We start from the raw sequence: 26,409 nt of genomic DNA on the forward strand, positions 1-26,409 counted from the left end.
AAACGGATTATCATTGTTTTGAACAAAGATGAAACTTTTACAATCTGCTGGTTTAATTTTGGAAGATAATGATCAAAATTTTATATTTTCTGATGTTAAGGCAGTGTTTCTCAATTTTTTGCAACACACACACACAGACACTCGATACGGTGACGAAAAAAGTGATCATTATGTATGAAAATTGTTTAGGCATACCTACAATTGTATCCTTTTTAACATGAACAAAAAGCCATATAAATCAGTACACAGCAAATGTTAACTTTTTACATAGTTAATACAGGTTATTCTGAATCTGAAAAAAAATGCTTAAAGTGCCTAAAAAAACATACCAACCCTTATTTAAACTAGAAACATATTTTCTGTTTGATGCTTAAATGAATAAATGTAAATAAATCTGAAACATGATCTTAAAAAAAATAACCTGAAGAAAAAGGTATGAAACATTGTGTATATTAATTATCAATGTTGATGACAGCGATGAAAAAAGTATCAAATTTCCGAGTCAGGACACAATGAATCCAGTTTGATGATAAATAAAATTTATTTCAACCAAACTTTCTCACACATGTTCAGCGCTGACAGCATTTACAGTTTCAAGTAAGGACGGGTCCAACTCAGTCGCTGTTGCAGAGGACACTCACGTGAAAGATCAAATTAATAACGACCGTCCTATTCTATTTAAGGTGTTACGACAATTCCGGTGAGCCACAGAACTGGGGCGAGGAACAGGAATATCAAACATGCTAATGAGCTCCAACATGAACGAATGGAGGCGGGGACTCTATGTTCTTCACATGCACTCCGTAACGTCAACAAAAGCTGAAAATGATATCGGAGATTTACAAGATTGCTTAGCTTAATTAACGAATCTCACGCACACAAGACGGGTTCTTTGGTTCAGTGTTTGCAGTGCGGACCGAATCATTCTCAGAAATTAACTGACTTGTTCAGAAAGCTTGAAATGAGAAGGCAGGAAAGTAGCAAAGTGCGAGGAGTCATTTTGGGCTGCGGTGGAAGAATTGGGGACGTCCCGATCACATTTCGATGTTGTAGTCTTTTGAGGACCTGCCAATACCGAGTTCCGATTCGATACCTCCGGCGATATAAAAATGTGTATCCAAATAGTTTTTTATTTATTTATTTATTTTAATTTAAACAACAGCTGCTTCACTACCCTTATAAGGGTATAGAAGTGGTCCCCAATCACTGGTCCTCGGTCCAAAACCGGTCCATGGATCAACTGTTAAAGGGCCACATCCTAAAATAATTCTTTCCATTTTATGTATTAGCGGAGTCTGAAAGATTTTTCATTTTGACAAATATTTGATTTTGAAAAATGACTGAGTCTTCTTTTGATTCGTTTGTCTCACTTAACCCTTTCACTCCTGTTGGGACAATGCGTCCCACAGCTTTGAAATGGCATCCAAACGGTTCATTACACACCTATTTACAGATTCTAGTGGCATTTAGCAACTTTTGCAAACACAACAAGTGTCAAGGTAGGTTGCGTTGTACAATTTCTCAGGAATCAACACTCTAGTACTGCAGAACTATTGTGATAATATGTAAGACGTGTAAATGTTACTAATAATTATACAGATTCCTATGGATTGTAGGCATTTGGTGATAATTTTCATTTTTTTGGCACATTTATATTATTATTATTATAAAATACCGATGGGTCAAGAAATCCCAGGGCCTGTCGCCTAATCAATGGAAGTGGGGATTTTAACTAATTTTCCAAGAATCCTAGACTTATAAACAAGTAATATATGATATAAGTTCCATATATATACAGTACAGCAAAATGAGTGAGAAACAGACAGCTTTGGAACATTTCTTTGGGAAGAAGAAAAGCCCCAGTGAAGAGACACGAGAAGAGCCTACAACTTTAAATAAAAGAACGCGTTTAACAGGCAATACCAGGAGTTGAAATGATTAATTATTGCGATCAGGAGTACGAGCTCTATTTGTCTAGTCAAACAAGGTGAAGCTAACAAAGTTTTTCAATTACTGGAGATTGAAAATGACAGTGGCCATAAAAGTATGTTTGAGATTTCCAACATCATAGGAAACAAGCTAAAATGAAATAAAACATTTCCCAACCTCTACCTTTTCTCTCCGATTCCAATTTCCGATGACGTGATCGAGATTTCAAGTTTCAGATTTACATTTCTAAAAAAGTATCGGTTAAAACAAGGTTTTGCAAAAAATAGACGTTTTTCTATAGGATGAAGGCAAGTTTACACTTAATCGGCACAGCCTTTTTTTTCACGCCAGAGTTCATGTCTCCTCTCACTTTGCTTTTGCATAAAAAAGGACACTTTAATCAAACCTATTCAACCACACACACACACACACACACACACACACACACACACACACACACTAGTCTCTCAATTCAGTACCAGGACAAACAGCCTGAGCTGCTATAATACGAGCACCTGTGGAGTAATTCACATCGCCTAAACACAGCAGCAAATGTCCCAGTCAAGATTTACGTCTCAGCAGGGCCTGACCACGCTCATATACACATTGACTCACACATTAAATGAATAGCAGGCAAAAAAAAGAAGAACACATCAAAGCAAAAATAAATAAATACAAAGCACACAGTGCTGAAACTTAAGTCATTTCATGTCTTTGCTCATCTTTTAAACATTTGACCTTCTTTGTTTGTTCTTTCCTCTGGAACTACATCCTGTATCTCCATCTTGACAATTAAAGCTTCTTACATATCTACCTTTTCTTCCCATAACTTTCTCTCACTTTCTTGGCCCTCCTTTAAAAAAAAACAAAACAAAAAAAAAACAGCCAAAGCACATGCACACACAAACGTATCGGTACAACTCAGTAGGCTTCCGTTGTTTAGCTATGCTCAATTATGTCAACACAAAACTAAAATCACAGTGACAAGACAAACACTGATTTCGAGCTATACATCAGTCAATGGACTGTAGAGTTTGCCGTCCAGCATTGTGAGGGCTTGAGTGGTACTTTCGTTCATAACATCACTGGCTAATGGGGAAGTTTCTTCTCCAATTTAGCCTCTTCTTTGGTTGGGATGAAACACCACAATGCCTTGAAGAGAGTGGCATCTGTTATTTCCTAGTATGGATAATTCACTGGTAACAATGTTTCTTTTTACATGTGGGGATTGGGGGGGGGGGCATTTTATTTAAAATCAAGATAAAAAAATGATGCTAATTCGATAGGGTTATCAACAATCCTCTGCGTCTAACGATTTTCGCCACATATAAACCGCACTGAATTATAAGCTGTAGGTCGTAACATCACATATTAATGCAAGATGGTACTTTTTTTTTAATGCTGGCTTATAGCAAAATTTCAACACAATGAACATTGTGCATAGAAAAATAGTGGTTCAATTGAAAATACTTTGAGTCTTCTTCTGTCAATATAAACATACTGCATATAATTCATCTATAAAATCATAAATACACACGTATACACATTCATCAAATGTACGTGACAAACTTTGATATAAGACCTTACTCAACTTTTTTTTAACTTATGTTTAATTTATATTTTTAAAATTATATTTTTGAAACTTCTTGAGCACAGCCATTGATTCACAACATTTTAGTTCTATCATAGTTTTTTCAAAATGCACAGATTTCCTTTACTGGTGGATTGCCCCCTGGTGGCTAGTTATAAAAAATGCAGACACATGGCAGTGAACTATAAACCACAGGCCTCAGATCATGAGAAAAAAGTTGCGGCTTATTGTCCAAGATTTACTATATACATTTAGTTTTCAAACAGTATCATGCATTTGTGTGATGTAAAAGTAGATTTTTTTATCTCCTGCACACTTGTGAAAGATAGTTTATTACCATTATTTGTTATGCTTCATAAGGTAGTAAAAACAGATATTCATACCTAGTTTTAATTTGTCCGTAACGATGTTTAACCTGCTGAATAGAACAGAATACTTTATGAGAACACAGCAAAAAACAACAATAACAAAAGGAATAAACAAGCAACAAAGCAGTGTCACGATTAAATTTGTTGCTACCACAAATTTTTCATAGGAACCACATGGGGATCAGTGTTGTAAAAATAGATGCAGATGTACGGTCAAAGAGCGACTGCCTCATCAGGAAGACATGATGAGGATTATTTCATTAATATCTTAAAATCAAGCTGCGTAAAATATACAGCGCCGGATCTCTAGTTTGTGTGAAAGGACTATAAGGTTAACAGCGCATGTTAGCATCATAATGAATCTGGGGCTACACCAGGAAGTGGTCTGCATGCACCGTATCTGCAGGCACCCAGCACATAAAAAAAGTCAGCTAATGAGAAAGCAAGTTAACGAAGCACAAGGCAAAGTAATGAGGGTTAGTGTAAAATGCAGCCTGTGAGAATGGGAAGTCCAACTAGTAAACAGTGATTAATAAAAAGATGAAAAAAAAAACCCTCATTTGTTCTAATGAAGTCAAATCTCGAATGCAAAGTCGTATCACATTGAGCTGTATTACCTCTGTCCTTCCCGTTCAGCAATCTCTCCTCTTCTTCACGCCCATCCTCTGCATAGAAAAGGCCTTACATTTAGACATGAAGATGTTATAAATGTACATTTTGTTTTTAGGAAAATTCTGAATGTTGCACCAAAAACATTACTACGTCATTATAATATATTATTCGGAGTTAAGCCAAGCAGGATGTAAAGAAGCTAATCAGTAGTGCACCAGGCTGTCCCAATCTTAAGTTTAAAAACACACAACATTTTTTCAGTCACAACCTTGTGGAATGTATTCATATGTGTTTGAACAGTTTCAATTCCAGTGTGTGTACCAGAATGAAGCTCTTTGACCAGTGAGGACACAGTGTTGGTGATGGAGTCAGCTGCTACGAGAAGATCATTCCTCAAGTTTCTCCTGGGGCCTGAAGATAAACAACAGCATGATAATTGTGATTTAAGAACTGATCACTTTTGTTAATACAATTGTTTGATAAAGCTCTTAAAGCTACATTAGCACAAGTTCTCAGGAGCTATGTTTGTTTTAATTGTAATGTGTCTTCAAATTTTGGCCAACTTTTCCTCTGGATTAGAAGACTTGGTAAGTTTTCTCCCTAAATCAAGGTAGGTTGTGGGTCCAGGTGGCGTGGGGGATGGGGGGGTCATAGGAGCACTACAGTCCGGGTCCGGATGCCTGTATGGTCTCTCCCGACCCGGCTCATTTGCATGATGGAATGTACGACATCAAGCCGTCCATAGTGTGATAGGAAAATGCAAACATTTTCTCAAAGCTTCATGTGCACTTACTCCCCCTGCTGGCCAAAGCCTTTACTGTTTTTACACGTTTTCTGTGTCTTCATGGGTATGGTCAATTAAATAAAAACACACGTTCTTCACAGGTTCATTCATTAACAGGCTGATGAATAATTTTAGCAATGTTACCATGAGCAAAAGCCTCTTGTACATCCCCACCCACACCAGCAAGGGAGTCTTGGGGCGAATACATCTGCGGAGACGCGGTACCAACTGAGCGGGCAAGCGAAGGGCTCGGCCGGGAAGGAAAAACATGAGAGGCGCCAGCGGCCTGCGCCTAAAAAAAAGATTCGTAATGATTAATCAACATACTAAAAAAAATCAAAGTATTACACCCAAACAGACTTATTGGGTTGTTTTTGCATCCTATTAATAACCCAAATAATTCCGTTCATCAAAAAGAGGGTTAAACTTACTGCCTGTCGTTGTTCCTCATCCTACAGGATCAAAGCATGGGCAGGTGGAAGCAAATGGAGAAAGGGTGAAAAGGAAAAGGTCAGACACAAGCAGTAATAGAACAGGTAGGACCCTTAGAGGGAGTAAAGTGAGTAAAGTGAGTCATAGCGACAACTGATAGCATAGAACAGGAGGGAGAAGTGGGAAATAAGGGGATTTGTGTGTGTGTGTGTGTGTGTGTGTGTGCGTAAATGAAAGAGACTAAATGCCATGCTCAATAAAGGTCAGAGTTTAAATCAGTGTGCAACCTTGAGCAACTTCATCAGTCCTTCCAGCTGGACCATCAATTCTCTCCTGCTCTCCTGTAGAGATGACATTCTCTGCTCCAGCTCATCTTTTCTTTGTCTGCAAAACATTACTGTTATTTTAGAGTTTTATTATAGAAAGATTCAAAATGGCTGAAACATTTTCACTTTTTCGTGTGTAAGGAGATGTTTCTGAAATGGAGTAGCTAATATTTTCCATCTAGCTAAATGAAGTCAAAATACAGTGGTTCCTCTACTTGCGAACGTCTCTTATTACGAAAAATTCAGGTTACGAAGCCCCTCCGGAAAAAATACTGTTACGAAGGGAAATTCAGGATGCAAAAGGCGAAAATTGTTGATGTTTAATATTGAGACACCAGACATCAGCGCTCGCTCGAACAAGACTAATGTACTACATCTTCACAACCGGCCCCTCCGCTGCTGGAGCAAACCATTACAAGAGGGAGGACAAAATCGTTACCCATGATGCTCTTTGTTTCCCTTCAACCTTGAGTGTCACTAAATTCTTTGTGACATGCTAGCGCACACTGGTAAAGCATTACGTACTTTTTTGCTAAAAAAATTTTGTTAAAATGTTCATTTCTTTCAGTTATTTACATGTCAAAAGCACCTCTACTTTCAAAAAAAGTCACGTTACAAAATGACTTTTGGAACGAAATAATTTCGAAAGTAGAGGTACCACTAGAAATGATGTTTTTGCATTATTATTGCACTACAAATAACAACCATTGCAATCAATGTTCAACTTGGATGATGCTAGTATTGAACTTATTACATTGGGCTAGTGTAAATAATAAAGTGGTAGACAAATCAGTGTATCAAAAGCATCAGAACAACCGTTTCATAGTACAAATCTCTCCTTGTTTGGTTTGTTGTTGTGACTGAAAAGCATAAACACATTGAACAGTTTTTATTTATTTTTTGTATGCTTTTTCAAACATCCATCTGTCATTGCCATCTGCCATGAAGCCTTCTGATCTGTGCTGAAAAGCCTCGGTGCACATTTTTGGCTCAGTCAGACAGATATTGTGGCATACAATGTTGATAGCTAACTGTCAAACTGGACGAACTAAAACTGCAGCAGCAAATATGTGGACACGGCTTTGGGGTTTATATCAGCATATATGAATATATGTATAAGTGTAACATGTTTCTTGTTGCTTACCTGAGCAAGCGAAGCTCAGCCAGGAGAGTCGGGTTGGTGCTGCCCTTTTCTGGACTGGGCTGGCACACAGCGTCGTGTTCTGAACGGAGACGTTTGATCTCTGCCAAAATCTCTCTGCGTAATGAAAAAACATGGCGGTCAAGGTTGGGGCAAGCTGAACATGACTGACCAGGCAGGGGGGAAGAAACTGAACAACAACAGATGGCGCACACACTGTATCTCAAAATGTTTTATGTAAGGTTTAAAAGAATATAAAAATGAATTCAGTTCAATGTCCTTAAAGCTATTTTTAGAACATGCTTGTAGGCTTCCCAGAATAAACTCCAATTTAAGGGACAGGTTGAATTTAATGACTTGTTCCTCATCAACAAATTTGTACCTGTTTTTGGATTCAAGCTGAGCGATAAGCTCCCTCTTCTGTTTGTTTACATCAAAGTTGATGCTTCGAGTGGGTATCACCTAAACACACACAAGATGGAACAACATTGTTTCTTTGTGCAATTTCTCAGTGATAGAGTATGATTAAAGCTTATAAATATGAGGTTATTATGATCTCACTCCAGAGCTTTCAGTCTCTGCCAGCCGAGAAGTGTAGCGGGCGATAAGTTGGTGTTCCTCGTCTTGTCTTCCGGGGCTGTGTATGCTGCTAAAAGAACAAATGCATTTAAGAATGACTTTAAATACCACTTCACAAAAAGATAGAAACTTTTTTTAGTCACTCGTTATTAATCAAAACATTTAAGACAAACATGCTAAAACGCAGTTGAGGCTTTTTTTAAGTGCGTATTAGTAAGCTTCTGTTTTGTTTTTTGGCACAGAGGCTTATACGTAAACTGACACTAAAGGGGAAATCCTGTAGTATAAAAAAACGTTTCCTACTGCTGTTTAAAATAGCACATTTCTCAAACTAACACATGACGCACCAACACTTCTTCAAAAGACTGTTTGTTGTTGCAGTTGGAAGAAAAACAATGTTGCCGACAAACTGCATCCAAATCGACTTCTTGTCTTTTTGGCTTACGAGCTGTAACAGGTTGTTTGTCTTTTATGACAACAAAAATGAGGAAAAAAAATATATTTGGATTCCTGCTCTACTGTATTCTGTCAGCCTCTCACCGTGGGCTGCTTTGGAGGCGATTCACATAAGCGGCGATCAAAGCATGTTCTTCATTCATGCGCTGAGCTGCTGCCAAACTGCCGACACAAGTTATACACAGCAAAGTTAGAATCACATTCACTAGATGAGCGAAAGTCTGGGGACACTCAGCTGACTACTTGAGTGGAACAATTTGGGAAAGGCCCTTTTTGGTTCCAGCATCAGTTTGCCACAGTGCACAAGGCAAGGATTATAAAAAGTCATGAATGTGTCTTTTATTCTCATAACAATTCACAATACCTTTCTTTTCTTCTTCCAATTTACACTGACAATCAACAAATGTGCATTAGAGTGACTGATTCATGTAATCAATCAATGAAACAAAGCCCATCTATAGTGCTACCATTTTTGTGTTAAACTATAAAGCATATCATGCAACAACTGCAAACGCTACACTGGTCTTTTGCCAAACTTTACCTCTTGGAGGACTCTGGTGCAGATGAAGACAGCAGCATGGCCGGACTTGGGTTCCCAATTGGTTGAGAAGGCCTGGAAAGTGATTAAAAACACAATAGCAACACAGATGAGAATAAATATCATCAACTCTAAGTTGAGAGCCCTGGCTAACACATTTGAGGCTCGCATTCTTAGACCCATTCACACGCTTTGGTGTAGTCATGCAATGGTGAATCATTCTGCTCAGAGCAAACACAGACAGAGCAAAGATCACAAGAGATACAAAAAGAAAGACAGAAAGGAATAAGCCACTAACGACTGCTGGAAAAAAAAATTGAGAATGAAAAGACCTGATGCTACTTCACTGCGTGTAGATTCACAGCAAAGTTGCAGCAGCTCTGTGCTCGCCTGTATAATCGCTCAATGCTGGAAGGCATGCAATCTCTATCTGCTGATGTTCGAAAAATCAAACACTGTGAATGCAGCCGCAGGGGGGCGGAGCCACCAAAAAGGCTCACTGGATTTGTTATTTCCCAAAAGCTACCTGCACGTTTGGTGAACATGTAACGATCAGGGTAATAACAAATAACATAAGTTGGTGAAAGTCTACCTTTGTGGAACCGTTTAAAACTAGTCAGTGAAAACTAACCTTTATACAGCAAGTTATTGACAGTTCACAGCCAGACTGAAGTCTTGCTTAAGCAATATTGTTTGTATGTGCTTCCAGAGAGGGTACACTGTAATAATGCAATAATACCAGAGTCAGTGTCATTATGAGTCCAATCCAGTAATTGATAGGGATGGGTCTGGTTTTTTTAGAGTTAGCAAACTCTCCTGATGGTGTGGAATATTTATGATGTGGATTGGGCTATACTGACATCAGAAAAATATAAGAGGCAATCATCACATATGTTTAAAAATAAGTTAGAAAATGTTGAAGCAAACCTAAATTTTTCACATGGGACATCTAGAAGATTCCTTCACACAACCAATTACCTGGAGAGCAACACTTACCAAAAAATAACTTCTATTTTGAAAAGTAACATCAATGGGAGAGGGACGCCTCATTAATTAAACAACACATACATAAAAGCGAAGTGTGTGTGTGTGTGTGTGTGTGTGTGTGTGTGTGTGTGTGGGTGGGGGGGTCTTACACAATATTAGCGAGATTTAGGGTCCTCTCAGGTTCTTCTGGGTAAACTGGGTGGGAGGGTTCTCTGGACGATACACAACCTAGAGTTTTGCCCAGGGCTCGGCCCAGCTTAGTCGCAGGCGACTTCTACACAGTAACAAAGCAAATGTGTGATCAAGAGGTGAAATGAAAGCATTTTCTGCTCCAAAATTCCTAATGACAGCATGTCAAACAATCTTTGCCCCTTTAACAGTGGTGACTCACCCAGGATGAGTGCTCCTTCATCTGATGCTGGTTGCTATGAGAGCCGTTGGCATTGCCGCGCCAGAAGCAGTTTTGGCAGAGCTGGTATCCTCGGCAACGGAGACAGCGATAGCGGAAGCCTGTCATGCCATTGCTACGACAGTAGGAACATGTGACGGGATGGTAGGCTGAGAGAAGAAACAAACAAACAAACAAAGAAGTGAAAAACTCTGATTTGATCAAAACAGCTACAGTATTTCCACGCACAATCTTTTGTGATTTTTAATTATAAGTATGAGATATAAAATGTCACTTTAATTAACTGAAACATTTACATTACAGTAAAGAAGGCACTGAATATTTGTGTATACCATTTTCCACATTAGCAAGGCGGTGCATGAGGGGCAGCCAGACAAGAGATGGAGGGGGGTCAGATACAATGTCCAGGAACATGTTGAGCATCACTCGCTTCTACAACAAAAATAAAAAAACTCTTCATTCAGAATGACAGAACAATTACAAAAAAAAAAAGACATAAATAAACTAACACAGTCTGTTCAACAAAAGACTCTTTTACCTGTTGTGGGAAGCAGGAGCGAGCCATGTGGTTTGTGTAGCCAAAAGACGGCTGTTCGTGCACAGCAGCTGGAAGCTTGAGGGCCTCTAACAGGAAATGGTCAAATTTGGACAGGACCATCACACCGCTGGAGTCTGAGACCTGAGAAAACACATCTGCACCCACATGCAGATTAAGTTGACAGCAGCAGTAATACACATTCCCCACAAGGTGGCACTTAAGCATAAAGTGGAAACTGAATTGTTATTCTCAGATGGAAAAAAAAGGTAAGCCAAATGGGACTTTATGTGACATGTTGGCACTTTATGTGACATGTTGGCCAATCATGCAGGCCCCCTTCAAAAAAACCTTTTTTTTTTTTTTTAATAATAATACACATGCACATACACACACGCGCACCAACACAAATCTACATGACTAACAAAGGAATTTACAAATACCAAACCAGCTCCTCACATCTTTAGTCAGGACAGTATCTGCTGGTACTTACAGCGAAGTTTGTCCACTAAATTCCCTCCACAAAGCACAGCCAGAATTGCCTTCACTGAGAAAACTGTCAGTTGGCTCTCTGGTTCGCTGAAACAAATAGGATACAACAGATGAGAGACAAGCTTCTTACATAGTATTTGCCAGTTCTACTTAAAACAATGCAACATATACAGAGATCCAATACACAGTATATGGATCTATTTTTTTGTTTTGTCATGTACCTCTCAGTGGCTGCCATTATAAAATCAACAAAGAGGACAGTACTCTCTCGTGGCTTAATTGGGTGCGTGGTGGGCAGGCGCTTGCTTAGCTGGTTAAACAGGGAGGACACCAGGTTTTCCAGCCTGGTCACGGAAATGCCAGCATTTAATTCCACAGCATTCAGACCAGCATCCCGCACGGCTTCGATCACGTTGTATATATCAATGAGATGCACTGTAATAGAAATATAGCAAACAAAAGGTTTCAGATACCGGCAGTGACAACAGTTCTTACAAGTCAATTTTACTTTTACACGTACAGTTACATCTCTTCTGTATGAATCTAAGTTTGCAGGCTGTTCGATATGCAGAGAGGCAAATGGCATCAAGGTTCTGATCCGCTGTAAAATAAAAGAACCATTTGAATAAAGCTTATTGATGCTACTTTATGAAAAAGCCAAAAAAGGCTCTCACCAAGCTCCATAAAGATCTGCCGTCTGGCTGCTCCCATGGCCAGCGGATCCCCTCTCCTTCTATCTGTCCGACCCCCCTCCTCCATCACCATCCTGCATCGAAAACATGAAATAAAACATGACCATCTTGAGTTGTTCGAACTTTCAAACGGTAAATCACTTAAAAAATATATATTTTATGAATTTCATGTTTTTTTTTTTTTTACATCTAACCAAGGATGAAGACATTCCTGGACAAGAAAGAAGCCAAAAACTCAACCAATTATCCAAATATTGATCAAATCTGTAATTGGCATTCACAGAAAATCTGTAAGGAAGAATGGAATTTAAAAAAATATATGGATACATTCTCACACAAATCTGAACTACACACAAATATTGGCATTCCTTGTTTAAATACGGTGACAAGCTAAGTCACGCCCTCATTCACCCACCACCCCCTGTACACATTCCAGAGAGGATTTTGAACACATCCCAGGAGGCCTCATGCTTCAGTCTGACAAAAGAAGGATTCCTCCTTTCAATCAACTCACAAACACACGCACAACTGTACTTCTTAATCCCAGTTAGTCAAGTGCAATTTGTTCAGCAGTGCAACTGTTGTGAGAGTACTTGACTGTTTAACTCGGTACATATGCATACATATACTGTATTTGTATATACAGTATATGCATATGTGTGTGTGTTTGTGCATAGAAAAAAGGATTAAAACATTTTACATGGTTAAAACTAATGATCACATATAAAAGAGGAAGACAAATCTTCAAAATAAAGAGACTTAAGACTCAGATTCTGGTGCAATGCCCTATTATGCATTCATATATACACACAAACATATAAATGCATGTTTGATGCAGTGAAAGTTATATAAAACTCATCTTGAATTCACTGCACCAGCTGTTAGGAAGCTTCTCTCACTGAGAGATGACGACTCTCTCAAGCTCGCCACTTCTCCCACTCCTGTGGTGAGTCAACTATTATTATCAACTGAGCCTTAGCTGCTGCTGCTGCTGCTACAAGTACGCTGCGCAACGGTGTCTGTGACGCCAACGTGTAGGATATTCGTTGTGCAAGGTCTGCTTACCATTTTAAAATTGGCAGTTTAAAAATGTCTCTGATATAATTGTCCTTACCGCTATTACTCCCAACTAGGTCATGACAGGAAGAAGTAGTTGCTACTTTCTCAGTCACAGGGAGGAATTGGTCACAAATCAACAAAGTAAAACTTCTTAGATAGATGTTACATGAAACAAAATATTCATACAGGAAGTAAAAAATATCCTAGTCCACTCTTTACAGCTGGAATTTCTCTTACTCACGCTCTTGTGGGAAGGCGTTGGCAATGATTTTGGAGTGTGTCTTTAGGAATTGTGGTCATTCATTCAGATGCCTTTTTCTGCAGTCTAGGTCCACTGATTTTAGAGGCTTTAAAAGCAGTTGCATTTGATCCTTGAGGTGTTGCGCAACACCAAACTCATCCAAGTATGGCTTCATGTATTTTTTTAATCTGCATTAGGTACAAAACAAAAATTTGGAAGCACGATCAAGGAGTGCACCCTAACTTCACTGTATAAATTAATCACACTATGATTTGAATGAAAGATTATTTGGCAGTTTTTTAAGTGATTATTTTTAGCTGTCTCTTGCGCAAAGTGTCTCCCCACTGATGTGCACTGCTTAAATAAAATGGCTAAAAAGAGAGAGAAGCTTATTTTACAAATCTAACGTCTAGGTTGCCAACTTGGTGTCACAGCTAAGTCGTACTTTTCAAAAGACTAATAATTGCAGAAGTGATAAATCGAATAAACATTGAAATCTGATTTTTGTGATCAAAATCTGAATTTTTATTTGAAGGGCGCAGAAATACTATGTTCAATAAAGCATCTATTAGATACGCCACTACATAAATCGTACTTCTGGTTTATGAGCAGTGAACACAAATTGCAAGTTTAGATCAGTGACAAAGGAACCTTTAAAAGGCAATTGGACTGATGCCTAAAGAAAATAGAAGGTCAATGGAAAGGAACCTTTGGCATTTAAAGATGACAACATCAGTGCTGTTTATCAGTTTATGTGGGCCTTGATGCACAGAGTTCTTTTTTTTCCTCACCACGGTGTTTTATTATAATTGACATTTGCTGAGTTTATGAACAAACAGACTCAGGGCTTCTGAGGTTTGGTGATTCTTAATCCAGCTACATTTCTCCAAAACATGCATGGTTTAATACAGACGCAATCTACATGACAGCAGAAATGTAAAAATGTTTTTACAAAAGTGAATTCTATCACTTGGTGGAAATTTGGTTTGTGTGGAGTGAATGTGTGTGGTCATACCTCACTGTTAGGGGGAAGCACTAGGCAAGCAGAGCCTCAAAGATGTCTAACAGAGAAAAAGATAGAAGAAAAAGGCCGGTTAAAAAAGCAGTTTACACACCTATATGCTATTATTTACTCTCTGTCTACTTTATCTCTGCTTCTGACACTTTTCACATATAAATTGCCGTTAAGAGAACTCGCTAAGAGCCAAATTTAAAAAAAAAAAAAGGATGAATATACACAGAAGGATGATAACCTACTGTTTTATTGTACTGTACAATATTTGTGACCTTGTTATTTTTAACTGCACACCAATTTGTCCTGATGCTGAACTTGGAGCAAACGCTTAATAGCAGCTGTTAGTCAGCCTCCAGCAACAAATAAACTTTTGACAAAATAGTCATATTCTGCATGACTTGCAGTATATTTTGCAACAGCACGAATAATTCTCACGGATACAATATTGTCTCTGAGTGAATGGGGCTGGGAACAAAATCACGCCATTACTGTAATTTGAAATACTGTAACTACAATAGGCAGACATACTCAAGTAAATCCAACTTCTGTGTATGGGCATGGAATCGACAACTGGGCCTCTGAAATATGTCTTGTCATGTGTATGAATACGTGCACAAAGGTTACATGTACAGCCATTCCAGCCTTACATATTTGTGGACGTTAAACTGACATTTGCTATTGATGTTAGCATGTCTTGTTAGCGACTTGATCTACATTAAATTAGCAGCAAGGCAGCTGTAACTATCGCTCCCTTTTAGATAGAGCAACGCAGTTCATGTCAAAGGCCTCTGAAGTCATTAAAATGTCTTTTTACACCAATTATGGGTTACCAACACCCAATACCACGCTATTTTAGCAGTCAAAAGAATTCTGAGTATAATCTCAATGTACATTTTACTGTACAACTGCACCAACTGAGTAGTCGATAGTACTGTAGTATCAGCTGTCATCATGAGTACCGATAACTTGAAACAGGGCCAGATGTCGGCCCAAAACCGATACGGCGTATTAGTACTCGGCGTTCCTAAAATCTAAATAAATGTTAAGTTGCTTAGCTGTCAGCCACATTATTTTACAGTTGTTTTACCGTTTTAGTACCAGTATCAAAGTCAAAATGTTGGTTTCGTGACAACTCTCAACTACAGTACGTGTCTATGTCCAAATCAAATTTGTTATTTGCTGAGTGTTTTCCATAATTGCGGGTATTATTTTGTGTGTGGTTATGGTATCCAAGGAGACCACCCAACCAGTCCACCTGAGCAACCACAAGACAAGTACCTTACAGTCTTTTCCCCTTACAGAATGCTTGTCTAGGCTTGACAGTCCCACATATCACATCACTCTCATTTTCAAGCTGAAATACATATGCATACACACCTGTTTGCAGTGGTGCTCAGCCTGAAACAAACGCATACGATACTGCATTGGCAGTGCAAAAATAATTTCCCACAATGGTTATTGATGAATCCTGGAAAAAAATGTTGGAAAACTCAGAAAGCAAGAAAGACGTCAGGCAGGCAAAGGCGCACTAAAGAGGGGTAAGAGGGTGTTTACCACCCTTTGGATGCCGCACAGACACACGCAGGCCTTGCATACCACATGACCACATAGCCCTTCGCAGCTGCTCTGTATTGTCATGTCTACCCTGACAGGTTTCTAGCTGTGTGTGCGTGTTATGCATGATGCGCATGCAGCGAGAATAACTCTAGACTGACATTACAGAAATATCCATGAGCTACAGTATTTCTTTTCTAGACGCCTCTTTACTACCATACTATGAACAGATGAGGCTCATTGACTTAAGCCACAAATCTTTCCAGACACGTCAAGGTTCTAGCAAACTGACAAACCAGGATTTCCATTCACTCTTAGAGGCGCTTTTACTGGACATTTTAGATTGTGTTCACGTTTGTCAAATTGTCACGTTGGGTTCATTTAAAACCCTGGTATGACTGTTGCCGTGTCAGGGTGTGTAAATGGTATTAGTCCAACCTTGGTACGCTCCAAACATGCGGACAGTGACATCGGCAACATTAGGAACATAATAGAGAAACAGTAAGACTAAAAAGAAGGTTAAACAATGAATACACAAGACAAGAGTACAATCCAAAACTGTCAAAGTGTTGCAAGGTCAATTTTGGTAAAAATTCTTTGTTGTCAATTCATCAGGATGAAAGAATCCATTCCCTATTATCAAAGTCAATGTAGTGAAAAATGTTAACGTTTAAGGTTGACACGATGGACAGGTCCAATGTTGTTAAGACCTGTCTTCCCTCAAGACAGGAAATCAATGACTGTATTGGTAGATAGGTTAAAAAAAAAAAAGAATGTGTTTGACTTTCTGTTCATTTATTTTAAAAATGGACCAAGGCTTACATTATTACTTAATTGCATGTGATTGAGGGGTTTTGAAATATTTTAATTTGACTTGGTAGAACCAGGCAAAACAACTCAGGTGTATCATGTTTTACAGTTCAGCAAATACCCCTTTCTAGTTAGAGCAAAACAGAATAACATGACCTCAAGTTCCCTCTTCCCCAATATTTATAGTCTGACCAGACTAAAGGTTATTAAGACAAAAAAAATAGGAGAATGTTTAGTTGCCATCATTCAACCTTCAGTGCATGTGAGCAGTTTTTTAAAGCAATTTGTGACTATTTTTACATGTAAAATCTAGCTCTCTCTCCATACACTTACTCCTGCACTTTGACCCCCTTTGCAGCCATTGAGGCTGACCCCGTGCGACCCGTGGCGCAGTACCAGGCAGGTAAAAACAGCAACATAACTCATGTTACACCTTTGAGACAGCTACCTAGCCTGGCTTTATTTTATTTCATATTAGCAGTGAGATTGCCGTGCTCCAAAATGGTGAATATTTGATGTTTACAGTACATGTCAGGCCCGCAACTAGTAATTTATGCATTGTCTCTGACTCATGGAAAAATATGTGAATGTCCTCAAAAAGTGATGGAATGGAGGGTTCTTGGCATAGTTTCTTATGGCATGACTAGGTTGGGACAAACATTAACCCACAAGTGTTCTCAGATGCCACTTTTGCATGAACAAGATGGAAAATCTATCCACATTAGGTGATCTTCACTTTTCTGGCCCCCAGTGTACCAACATGATACAAAATAACACAAAGACAAACACACTGGCATTGTTGCCACAACACCAGCTGGTGTCAACACAAAAGGATTTAGCAGACACATACAGCATAAAACAGCTGAAAAGTCTGGTTTCAGTTTTCTTACGATGTAATAAAATATTGCAAGACTCTCTGCCAATTTGTAAATACAGTCATCATTTCTGGATGAAAGTTGATACGTCTGCCATAGCAAGAAATCTCCGCAATGAAAACAAGGCATGGGCGAGTACCGATACCAAGTTTTGGTATTAGGCTGATACCTGCTGTCATTTCATTTCATTTGGGGGGGAGGGGGGGGGGGGGGGGGGGGGATCAAAAGTACTAACGGTATCAGGACTGAGTATCAGTAACCACTCTGGTTGAGTAATCAGACTGGTATCGGTTTGTAAAACAGTAGTATCGAACATTTGTAACGAAATCTATACTAATCAAACAAACAAGAGCTTTGAATATTCACCAAAACTCTCTTGACCTATGTCATTATTATTATTATGTTTTATTTAACTTTTCCAATTGTATGAAAATGAAGAATGCAAATTATGATTACTGGTACTTTTTATTTCAAATCAAAAGATGACTAGTAGGCTGCAATGGAACTTTTTTTTTTTACCTTTGATGTTCTATTTCACAATGTATATTCAAATTAAAATTTAAGCAGTAATTTCCCTTGGGGGATGGTACAAAAGCAATGAAATGGTCATGAACAGAGGCAGCTGAACACAGAATGAGAAAGCGCGATGACTATATTGCTGAAACCAGAAGGAAGGAAAGAGTGAGACTTGAGAGTGACAAAACTGAAAGGGAACACCAAGAAATCGGAACTGAACGTGTGCTTCCTGCCCTGAAGAAAAAAAACAAGAACACAACAAAACAGACAAGTTGAGTTGTTTATATTCCAGTGATACTGCATGTCTCACAACGTAATTCCTCATTTACAACATGTGCTGCTTCTTTTCAAGTCTTAACAAGATCCCTCAAAGAAATAACTCCTTTTTAAATATTATTTTGGCGCAGCTCTACAAGACATCAAACATCCACAAAAATAAATAGATGATGAGCCCTGTGGCCTGCAAGAGAGCATTAAAATTGCTCTTTGGTAAAAATTTGAGGAATACTTGAATTTGGCTGTAATTCAACCCTTGAGAAATTTGATCAACCAGAAGTCAGATAGGAATGTTCAAATAATCCAAGATTTCACTCTCACCTTCATTACTTCCTCACCCACAGGATACAATGACTTCATTCAGCAGCCAAACAGCTACTGATGAAAAAATGTCCGCAAATAATGTACAGGCCTCCAAGGCAGTACAATTGAAATCTACTATGAAGACATTTTATCATAATTGAAAGATGGCTTATTTGAGAAAACACAGTTCATTGAGGAAACATTTCTCTCTTGTGTCCCTATTTAGTTTGCCTAGTGTTTCTCTATTTTGCTTCCTCTTGAAAAAAATGAAGTAGTCCCAGAAAACAGTTTTTTGTCTTGTCCCATACAGACAGCCTGTTTTCATTTCTTTATAACTCGGAGACTATGTAATCATCAATTGACGTAAATGTTGTATTGGTGGATGAGGACAAACAAATATACAAACAGTATTCCGTTGTACAACGTTTCCTCTTTGTAATTACATACCTACTGCTGTTTTCTCCCAACACACACAAAAATGCCAAGATGATCACATATTAACTAGTATGTTTGTGTTTTCTTGCAACATATATGTTACAAATAGGATCTATAAACAGTGTACAAGAACCCACCCCCTGAAAAGATCAAACCTGTTCTAATAACCTCTTAGCCCTTGAGGTCAAGAAAAGGAAACAGTTACCAGATTTGAAGGTGAGAGGAAAACAAAAACATTTGATCAAAATTAGCAAAGGTTTCAACTGTTTTCATGCTGAAACCAAATGAGCCTACCAGACCACAGAAAGGGACATGCCAGAAGTAGTAGCAATACTATCAGAGTCGAAAAGAATAGTGTTATTGTCATTGTCTAGCTGATATACAAAATATTGGAGCACTAAACAATAAACAGATTATATATTATGTGAATCCTCAAGGGGGAAAAGGTGTCTGAATTATAGATACACCGTATACATATTATACACACACGTGTGTGCGTATATATATATATATATATATATATATATATATATATATATATATATATATATATATATATATATATATATATATATATATATATATATTATATATATATATATATATATATATAAAGATATACCTTGTCTTAATGTTAGCTTTCACTTGTTGGATAATCCTCAAGAGAAATTTGTTTTCAAATTCATACTTTGTAGTCCAATGATACGGTGTCATACATTTCAAACTTTCACACTTTGCAAACAGAGACTCCTTCGGTGTCCTGGAAAAGCAACTAATAGCCGATTTTTTAAATGGACGTCAAAGATTATTTTAAAAAGCTTTAAAAACTGTTCCATCGGCACATAGGTTTGTCGATAAAGCAGCAAAGGTAAAAATTCAGTTTTTTTCAAAGGAGACTAGCCAGGGCGAAGTCAATCAGCAGTCATGATGTTTAAAAAAATGTGGGCACGACTTTGGAGTAAAATTACACCCAAAGAAGGGAGGGATTCGGTGCACAAAACGTCTATTCAAACACAAAACAATGAACGTGCGAAAATTCAAAAAGACTTCAATTTCATCTGGTTTTACTTGAGTAGCTGTGACGTGGGCGGCCATGTTGCCGAAAGTTGAGATCCCCAACAAACACAAATACAAATAAAACATCTTACAGCCAAAACAAGCGATATTTAGACTGACAAACTGTTAAATAAAACATTTAAATGAATGCCTGTACTTACCGGCGGATATTCGCTGTCGACATCTACACACAAACATGAGGCGCTAATCAACTTTGCTTTTCTGGTCCTCCTTCTCCTGGTCCCCTCGTCGTCTCTAAAACGCTTCAAGTTAGTTTTAAAACACGTCCAGTATTATATTTCCGCAGTGGAAAGCCATTTTGAGCAGTCTCCGTGGCGGCTGCCTCCCTGCCAGCCCGCCTGTACCGGTGACCACTGACTGACTGTTCAGAAGCATTTTTTGAAAGAAAGTCACTCCTCTTTAGCGTTGTGTTCCCTCCCATTATTATTATGAACTCATTTCAAACCTTCACGACAGTATTTCGTACTATGAACATTTTCAGGAGTAAGGAATCGTCGACACCAGCTAATCTCCGAGATAATTAATGAGAAAAGTAACCAATTCCTGATTTCCAATCTACGGTCCGGGGGGCATTTGCGGCCCGCAAATAACCATTTTCGGCCCACGGAATGTACTAAAAATGAACATTTTAACATGATATTTTAACAAGGAATAAACACGTTTGATTGTAGTTGTCTCAAATTTGCCTCAATCATCACCCAAAAGAAAGAAAGAGTCTAAGATTTAGACTTTTCAGATTTAGACTTTTTTTAAATAACTACATTACAAAGACCATGTAGAATTGCTTGCTAGATTGATTATTTTTCCAGTGGTTCAGAAACTCATGTAAATTAATTTAAAAAAAAAAAAAATTAAAGAGGCATTTGCAGTTGTTTTTCTGTATGCGACCCTCAGAGGATAACATTTAGACATCCCTGCTCTAAATGGAAATTGATCTTGCGTTACTGGCTAACCAAACTTAAGTGTTGTGAATGTTGAGTATATACTTCTAATGGATTATTTAGTCATCCAAAATCTGTATATGGGATGCATTTCTCACAAAGTCAGGCATATATCTTTGAAAATTAAAAACAAAATATACTTTTAATTCTACACTTAATTCACTTCACAATATGTAAACATAGTTGATGGAGGTAGCTCTAAACCTGACGATTACAACAATATGAAAATATATATATCCTGTATGTATAGCCTCCTAATATCCACAGTATTAGCCTATTATTTTGTAACCTATTTGTGTTGTCAAGTATAAAATATGTCAGTGCTATATACAGATTAGGCATGCAAAAGTCTAATTCTAGGTGTGCTAAATTTTAAAAATTATATATTTAAAGACACTAGATTCTTGACCTCTCCCAAATAAGTACCACTGAGGTCACAGACATTAAAGATAAGTCCCCATGCTGCTCTGGTTGCTCCGTCACTATTTAAAGTATTGAGATTAAAGGTGGCCTTGGGACAGGGGACTGGATGTTGCAAGTGCCCTTTTGACTAACTTACATTGTCCCATCGTTGTGAAATTCACCAGCAATGTGTGATCAGATGGCCCACAAACACATGCCAGAAACTTTTTTTTTTCATCCAAAATGCACAATGTTTTTTTTTACAGATAGACTAGTTCACAGAGTTATGAGTTAAAAATACCATCCATAATGACAGTTAATTTTAACTAGATTTTGGTCATGCCAGGCAAGCAATAAAAATTATGATTTTAATGTTTTTTTAATTATTTTTAAAAAAACATTGAGTACTCCAACATTTCACAAAAAATGGACAGCAGAAAATGATCTTTCCCTCCTGTTGCAAACATGGACTCTGTAAATGAAAGGGAAAATCCAGTTCAGCGTCATGTTTACCTTTGTGGCTCAATCCAATGTCCATCACAAAAGAGATAAAAACACAGGTAACAAACATTGAGGTTTACTTTGAAGATACACAACTATTTTGACAGGAGCTGATTTTCATCTCAGAAGCAACACGATGAGGATTTTTGCCCTTTCATTGCTCGTCATTTTTATCTTCCAAAAGGTAGGAAAACTTCATTAAAAAATAATTAGGTCGTTTGTTAGCGCCCTGAATTGGCCATCGAGCATGATTTCCAAACGACCTTAGGGCTGCGCAATCAATCGAATTTTAATCTCGATTAGGATATTGGCTGCCACGATTAATTAAAGCTGATCTTTTAACATTTTAACATTTAAAAAGCTGGCTATGCGTGTCAAATCAAGCACTTTGTCATTCTACTACCAGGGGACAACGTTTCCATGACAAAAGTCTCTGTTTTGATCATTCTAACACATTATTTACCAGTGTGAAATGGCGTAGAGTTTCTCACCCGATTCCTAATATGTACAGTGCAAAATATATACATCAATTGAGATCAAAAATTGGAATAAATTGGAATAAAAAATGTCATTTTGACCTCTCATTGATTAAAATTTGCATAAAAGTAAAGAATGTGCTTGGTTCTAAGTAGGCTTCATTTTTTTCATTGGTTTGCACTCATCAAATAAGTGAGCTGCGTTTTTGCCATGTCTTGGGTGGATTTTAAATTATTATTTAGTTCATTCATTTATTTTAGTTTATTACTATTTTTCTCAAGCCTTGTTTTTATACTGTGTTTTTAATAAAAGGGCAATAAATAGACATGTTTGACCAAACATGATGAATAATCGTGATTAATAATCATGATTTCAATAGTGACCTAAATTATCGTGAATATTATGCTGGCCATAATCGTGCAGCGTTAAACGGGATAGTGTTTTTTCTATCGGGGCCCGGCAGCAACAGTTGCAGTAGAAAGACTTGTAAAACTGTTATTCCATGGCACACCGCCTTGGACAATAGCAAAATAAAAGCAAACCAAGCATTTATCTCCATATATTATTTGGTAAAACTAAGATGTTTGAGATATGTGTAAATAAATATTTGATTGGCCATTTTAATTGTTTGATTTAATCCTCAGGTACCGAGCTGCTTCTCATCCTGCTCCATAACCGGTTCAGTAGCCAACTGCGCCTTAAATAACCTGCACTGGATTCCATCACTACCTCCGAACATCACCCACCTGTACTTGGAAATGAATCACATCGCCGAGATAAACTCCACCTCGATGTCCGGCTTGGACATGCTGCAAATGTTAGACTTGGGTCATCAGTATTCAGCCCTTGTGATCCATAACGATGCTTTCGTGCGACAAAAACACCTCAGGAAATTGGTGCTGGGTTTTAATCGGAACCTTCAACTTGAGCCGCGGGCCTTTTCAGGATTGTCCAGTTTGCAGAGTCTCTACCTAGATTACTGTTCGCTTAATGAATCCATCTTGAAGGAAAACTATCTGGAATCACTTTCTTCATTAGAGACTCTTGACCTGTTTGGTAACAAGATAAAGAGACTCCAACCGTCAATGTTCTTTTTAAATATGACTCATCTGAAACATGTGAATCTAAGACTGAATAGAATCAACAAAATATGTGAGCCTGATCTAGCTGCCTTCCAGGGAAAGCAGTTTGAATCCTTCAATTTAGACTCTAACAACCTTCAAGCTATGTATAATGAAAGCTTTGATCCACTTATTTGTGGAAATCCTTTCAAAGGAATATCTTTTGGGACTCTTGACTTATCCCACAATGGCTTCAGCGTAGGCGAACTGAAGCTACTTTTTAAAGCGATGGAGAGGACGAAGATCTCTCATCTCAAACTATCAGGACACATAGGTAAAGGATTTTCATTCAGCAATCTCCGGGATGCAGACAGAAGCACCTTTGAGGGCTTAGGTAGCAGCTCGGTCAACCAATTGGATCTGTCTAAAAACAGGATTTTTGCATTAAAACAAGGAGTATTCGCTTCGCTATCAGAAACTCAAGTCATTGATTTATCTAAAAACCAAATCAACCAGATACACGAAAACGCCTTTGAAGGCCAGGAGCAATTAGAAATGCTCGACCTATCTGGAAATTTGCTCGGAGAAATCCGCGCTCACAGTTTCTCTCATTTGAGAGACCTAAAAGTGCTGGACCTCTCTTACAATCACATCGGTGTTTTGGGCTATCGGGCTTTTAGTGGACTTTTCAGTCTCAAATTTTTAAATTTGACTGGAAACTCCCTCAGGGAGCTCAACTTTCCCAGCACCCTGCCGAGTTTGAGTTACCTCGATTTGAATGACAATAAATTAACCTTCGCGGCTGTGGACGGTATCATAGCGATTGCCCCGAATCTCACGTATTTGAACATTCAGAACAACAGATTGGAAAACCTTCAGGGTGCGGACACTTTTATGACTAAGCTGATGAAACTCCAGCATCTGTTCTATGGCGGGAACCCAATCAAGTGGTGCACGAAGAATACACAAGCTTCTGAAAGGAAACAGAGCAGTGTTGAAGTGTTAGATCTTCACAGCAGCAACTTGCAGTCCATTTGGTCTCAAGGGAAATGTCTCCATCTGTTACAAGGTCTTCACCATTTGCGCAGTCTAAGCTTGAGCTCAAACAACTTGCGCTCTATTCCTGAAGGCATCTTCAAAGACCTCCCCTCGCTTCTTGAGATGGACCTCTCGTTCAACACTTTAACATATCTCCACCCTGGAGCAATTCCCCAAAGCCTTAAACTACTTGACCTCTCTAATAACTTCATTGCCTCGCCCGACCCGGCCCATTTCCGCACGCTTAGCGTCCTCAATTTAAAGATGAACCGATTCCACTGTAATTCAAACCTGACAAACTTCTTGATGTGGATTAAGGAAACAAATGTAACCTTTTTGAGTCCTGTTGAGGATTTCACATGCGAATTTCCTATTGCTTTCTATAGACTTTCCCTGCTGGATTACTCCACTCATCTTCTTGGCACTGAAAGCACTTAAAATGCTTTTTACTTTATTGCATTCTATGTGGAATAGCACACGTTATTAACTCATTCAATTCCAAAGATGAGTTTTTATGTAGGCTTCAAGGAGGGGCGTGGCCAGGATTTTTTTTGTGATGAGGGATGGCAAAGAGGGGTGGTTTCGTAAAATAAGATAATCCAATGTATTTTATTATATAAATTGCAACTTCAATATGTAGTTGATATAAATAACTTCTGGTATGTATCATGGTCGAGGAATATCACATGCATGTTAAAAATGGTAGAAAGAAAAATCACAGATTTCAAAATTTCCCCAAGGTGGCCAGAGAGTAAACATGGGGGGGGCAATGAAGGACCATGTAGCCCCGCCTCTGCTTTTAAGAATCTAGACATTCATTCAGGGGTATTTATTTGTTTTTCAAGTGTCTGGATAAAGGTGGGTGAGAAAATGTCTAACAATGAATGACCCAATACATCATTATTGTTCCTTAATTGAATTTTACTTTTGTTTTAAACTGTCATTTAACATGTTTAAAGGACTATGTTATTCCCCTCCTAATGTGGAACACTTAACATTGCATATGATGCAGAATGTATAGTGATGTATACACCTTATAAAAATTCTTTCATTTGATTGAATTATATAATTTTTGTATCAAGATTAGTTGCGTAATGTCACATGATGTTTTCAGGTGGGGATTGTCGTGCCGAATTCTACCAATTTTGGTTATGGTTCCTCTCCCGTTTCAGAAATGGGAATTCCAACAGGGTTACAAAGCGATGAAAAACATATATATTGTTTAATTCCACATTTTTAATCACTAGTCTTGCTATACTATACATTAATATCAAACGCAAAAAATAGTTTTTCTCGCTCAACCAAAAATCTTTATTTTATGTGTTAATATATTACAGTAGCATTTACAATAATTAAATTTAATATTTACATATATCTGCATGTATAGACACACATACATATTTATTTAATACATCCATCAATTTATATTTATACTTACATATTTATTTAATACATCCATCAATTTATATTTTATACTTTATATTTTCCTTGTGCACGAAGTCCCTCCCAGGCGTTTATTGTGTATGTACACCAGAGGGCAGCATAGAGCTAATAACAATTGGAACCTGTTTTAATGACCCTTCCACAAAGTACTCTGTGACCCAACTAAAACAGCCTCATAGTTTTTATTGAATTTCAAGGTGCTTGCACACTTATAGTCAAAAAGATGCTATCGATAATAAAGGATATTTTTAGCTTGTAATGGTGGTGAGGATAAAATGTAAAGAACTGTTTTTATTACGGGGAACAATATGGTTTGAGTTTGTGTGCAATATTGTTTTCCAACTGTGCAGAATCACATTGGCATACTATTCTAAAAGACACCCCTGTTGTCCTAATAAAGCTGCATGCTGGTCATGAAATATTTAATTGCTAGGCAGGGGGTGAGGAAGAGGCCCCTCCTTTGCCTGTAATTCATCTGCTGATAAGACTCACATTACATGAGGAAAGTTAAATT

General features: G+C 38.0%; 2 protein-coding genes across 7 annotated transcripts; one reads left to right on the forward strand and one right to left on the reverse strand.

The window, feature by feature from the left end:
• Nucleotides 1–522: 522 nt before the first annotated feature.
• On the reverse strand, nt 523–20,378 carry dtnba (dystrobrevin, beta a). 6 transcript variants are annotated; one of them, XM_088403565.1, is made up of 22 exons: nt 20,173–20,378; nt 14,187–14,232; nt 11,854–11,945; nt 11,700–11,780; nt 11,401–11,614; nt 11,181–11,266; nt 10,691–10,845; nt 10,485–10,584; nt 10,135–10,301; nt 9,893–10,017; nt 8,760–8,831; nt 8,303–8,380; nt 7,745–7,832; nt 7,566–7,645; nt 7,187–7,300; nt 6,004–6,100; nt 5,716–5,736; nt 5,429–5,576; nt 4,822–4,911; nt 4,506–4,553; nt 3,904–3,938; nt 523–3,081 (listed from the first exon to the last, which is right to left on the reverse strand). In XM_088403565.1, the coding sequence occupies exons 3-21, from the start codon at nt 11,942–11,944 to the stop codon at nt 3,931–3,933; spliced, it is 1,863 nt and encodes a 620-aa protein (XP_088259691.1). In that variant the 5' UTR covers nt 11,945; nt 14,187–14,232; nt 20,173–20,378; the 3' UTR covers nt 523–3,081; nt 3,904–3,930. The 6 variants fall into 6 exon arrangements, with proteins under 6 accessions (XP_088259691.1, XP_088259688.1, XP_088259689.1 ...); XM_088403562.1 differs by lacking the exon at nt 14,187–14,232 and having other exon boundaries at nt 7,745–7,829; XM_088403563.1 differs by lacking the exon at nt 14,187–14,232 and having other exon boundaries at nt 3,904–3,935.
• Nucleotides 20,379–21,925: 1,547 nt separating this feature from the next.
• LOC148407098 (toll-like receptor 5) lies at nt 21,926–25,508 on the forward strand. The gene is made up of 2 exons (XM_088403021.1): nt 21,926–22,060; nt 22,998–25,508. The coding sequence occupies exons 1-2, from the start codon at nt 22,013–22,015 to the stop codon at nt 24,888–24,890; spliced, it is 1,941 nt and encodes a 646-aa protein (XP_088259147.1). The 5' UTR covers nt 21,926–22,012; the 3' UTR covers nt 24,891–25,508.
• The last annotated feature ends 901 nt before the right edge of the window (nt 25,509–26,409 follow it).

This window comes from Hippichthys cyanospilos, chromosome 20, assembly GCF_059441005.1.
Source record: "Hippichthys cyanospilos isolate Australia breed blue-spotted pipefish chromosome 20, RoL_Hcya_1.0, whole genome shotgun sequence".
Lineage (NCBI taxonomy): Eukaryota > Metazoa > Chordata > Actinopteri > Syngnathiformes > Syngnathidae > Hippichthys > Hippichthys cyanospilos.

What these genes read in the sequence shown, in the direction of transcription:
- dtnba (XM_088403561.1), bottom strand. Translation starts at nt 20,195, where the DNA reads ATGTCGACAGCGAATATCCGCCG. An exon ending in TCGACAGCGAATATCCGCCG is followed by an intron (nt 11,946 to 20,172) that starts GTAAGTACAGGC and finishes TTTTCGATGCAG; the next exon opens with GATGGTGATGGAGGAGGGGG. An exon ending in GCACCAGAGTCCTCCAAGAG is followed by an intron (nt 8,381 to 8,759) that starts GTAAAGTTTGGC and finishes TTGTGTCGGCAG; the next exon opens with TTTGGCAGCAGCTCAGCGCA.
- LOC148407098 (XM_088403021.1), top strand. Translation starts at nt 22,013, where the DNA reads ATGAGGATTTTTGCCCTTTCATTGCTCGTCATTTTTATCTTCCAAAAG. An exon ending in TCATTTTTATCTTCCAAAAG is followed by an intron (nt 22,061 to 22,997) that starts GTAGGAAAACTT and finishes TTTAATCCTCAG; the next exon opens with GTACCGAGCTGCTTCTCATC.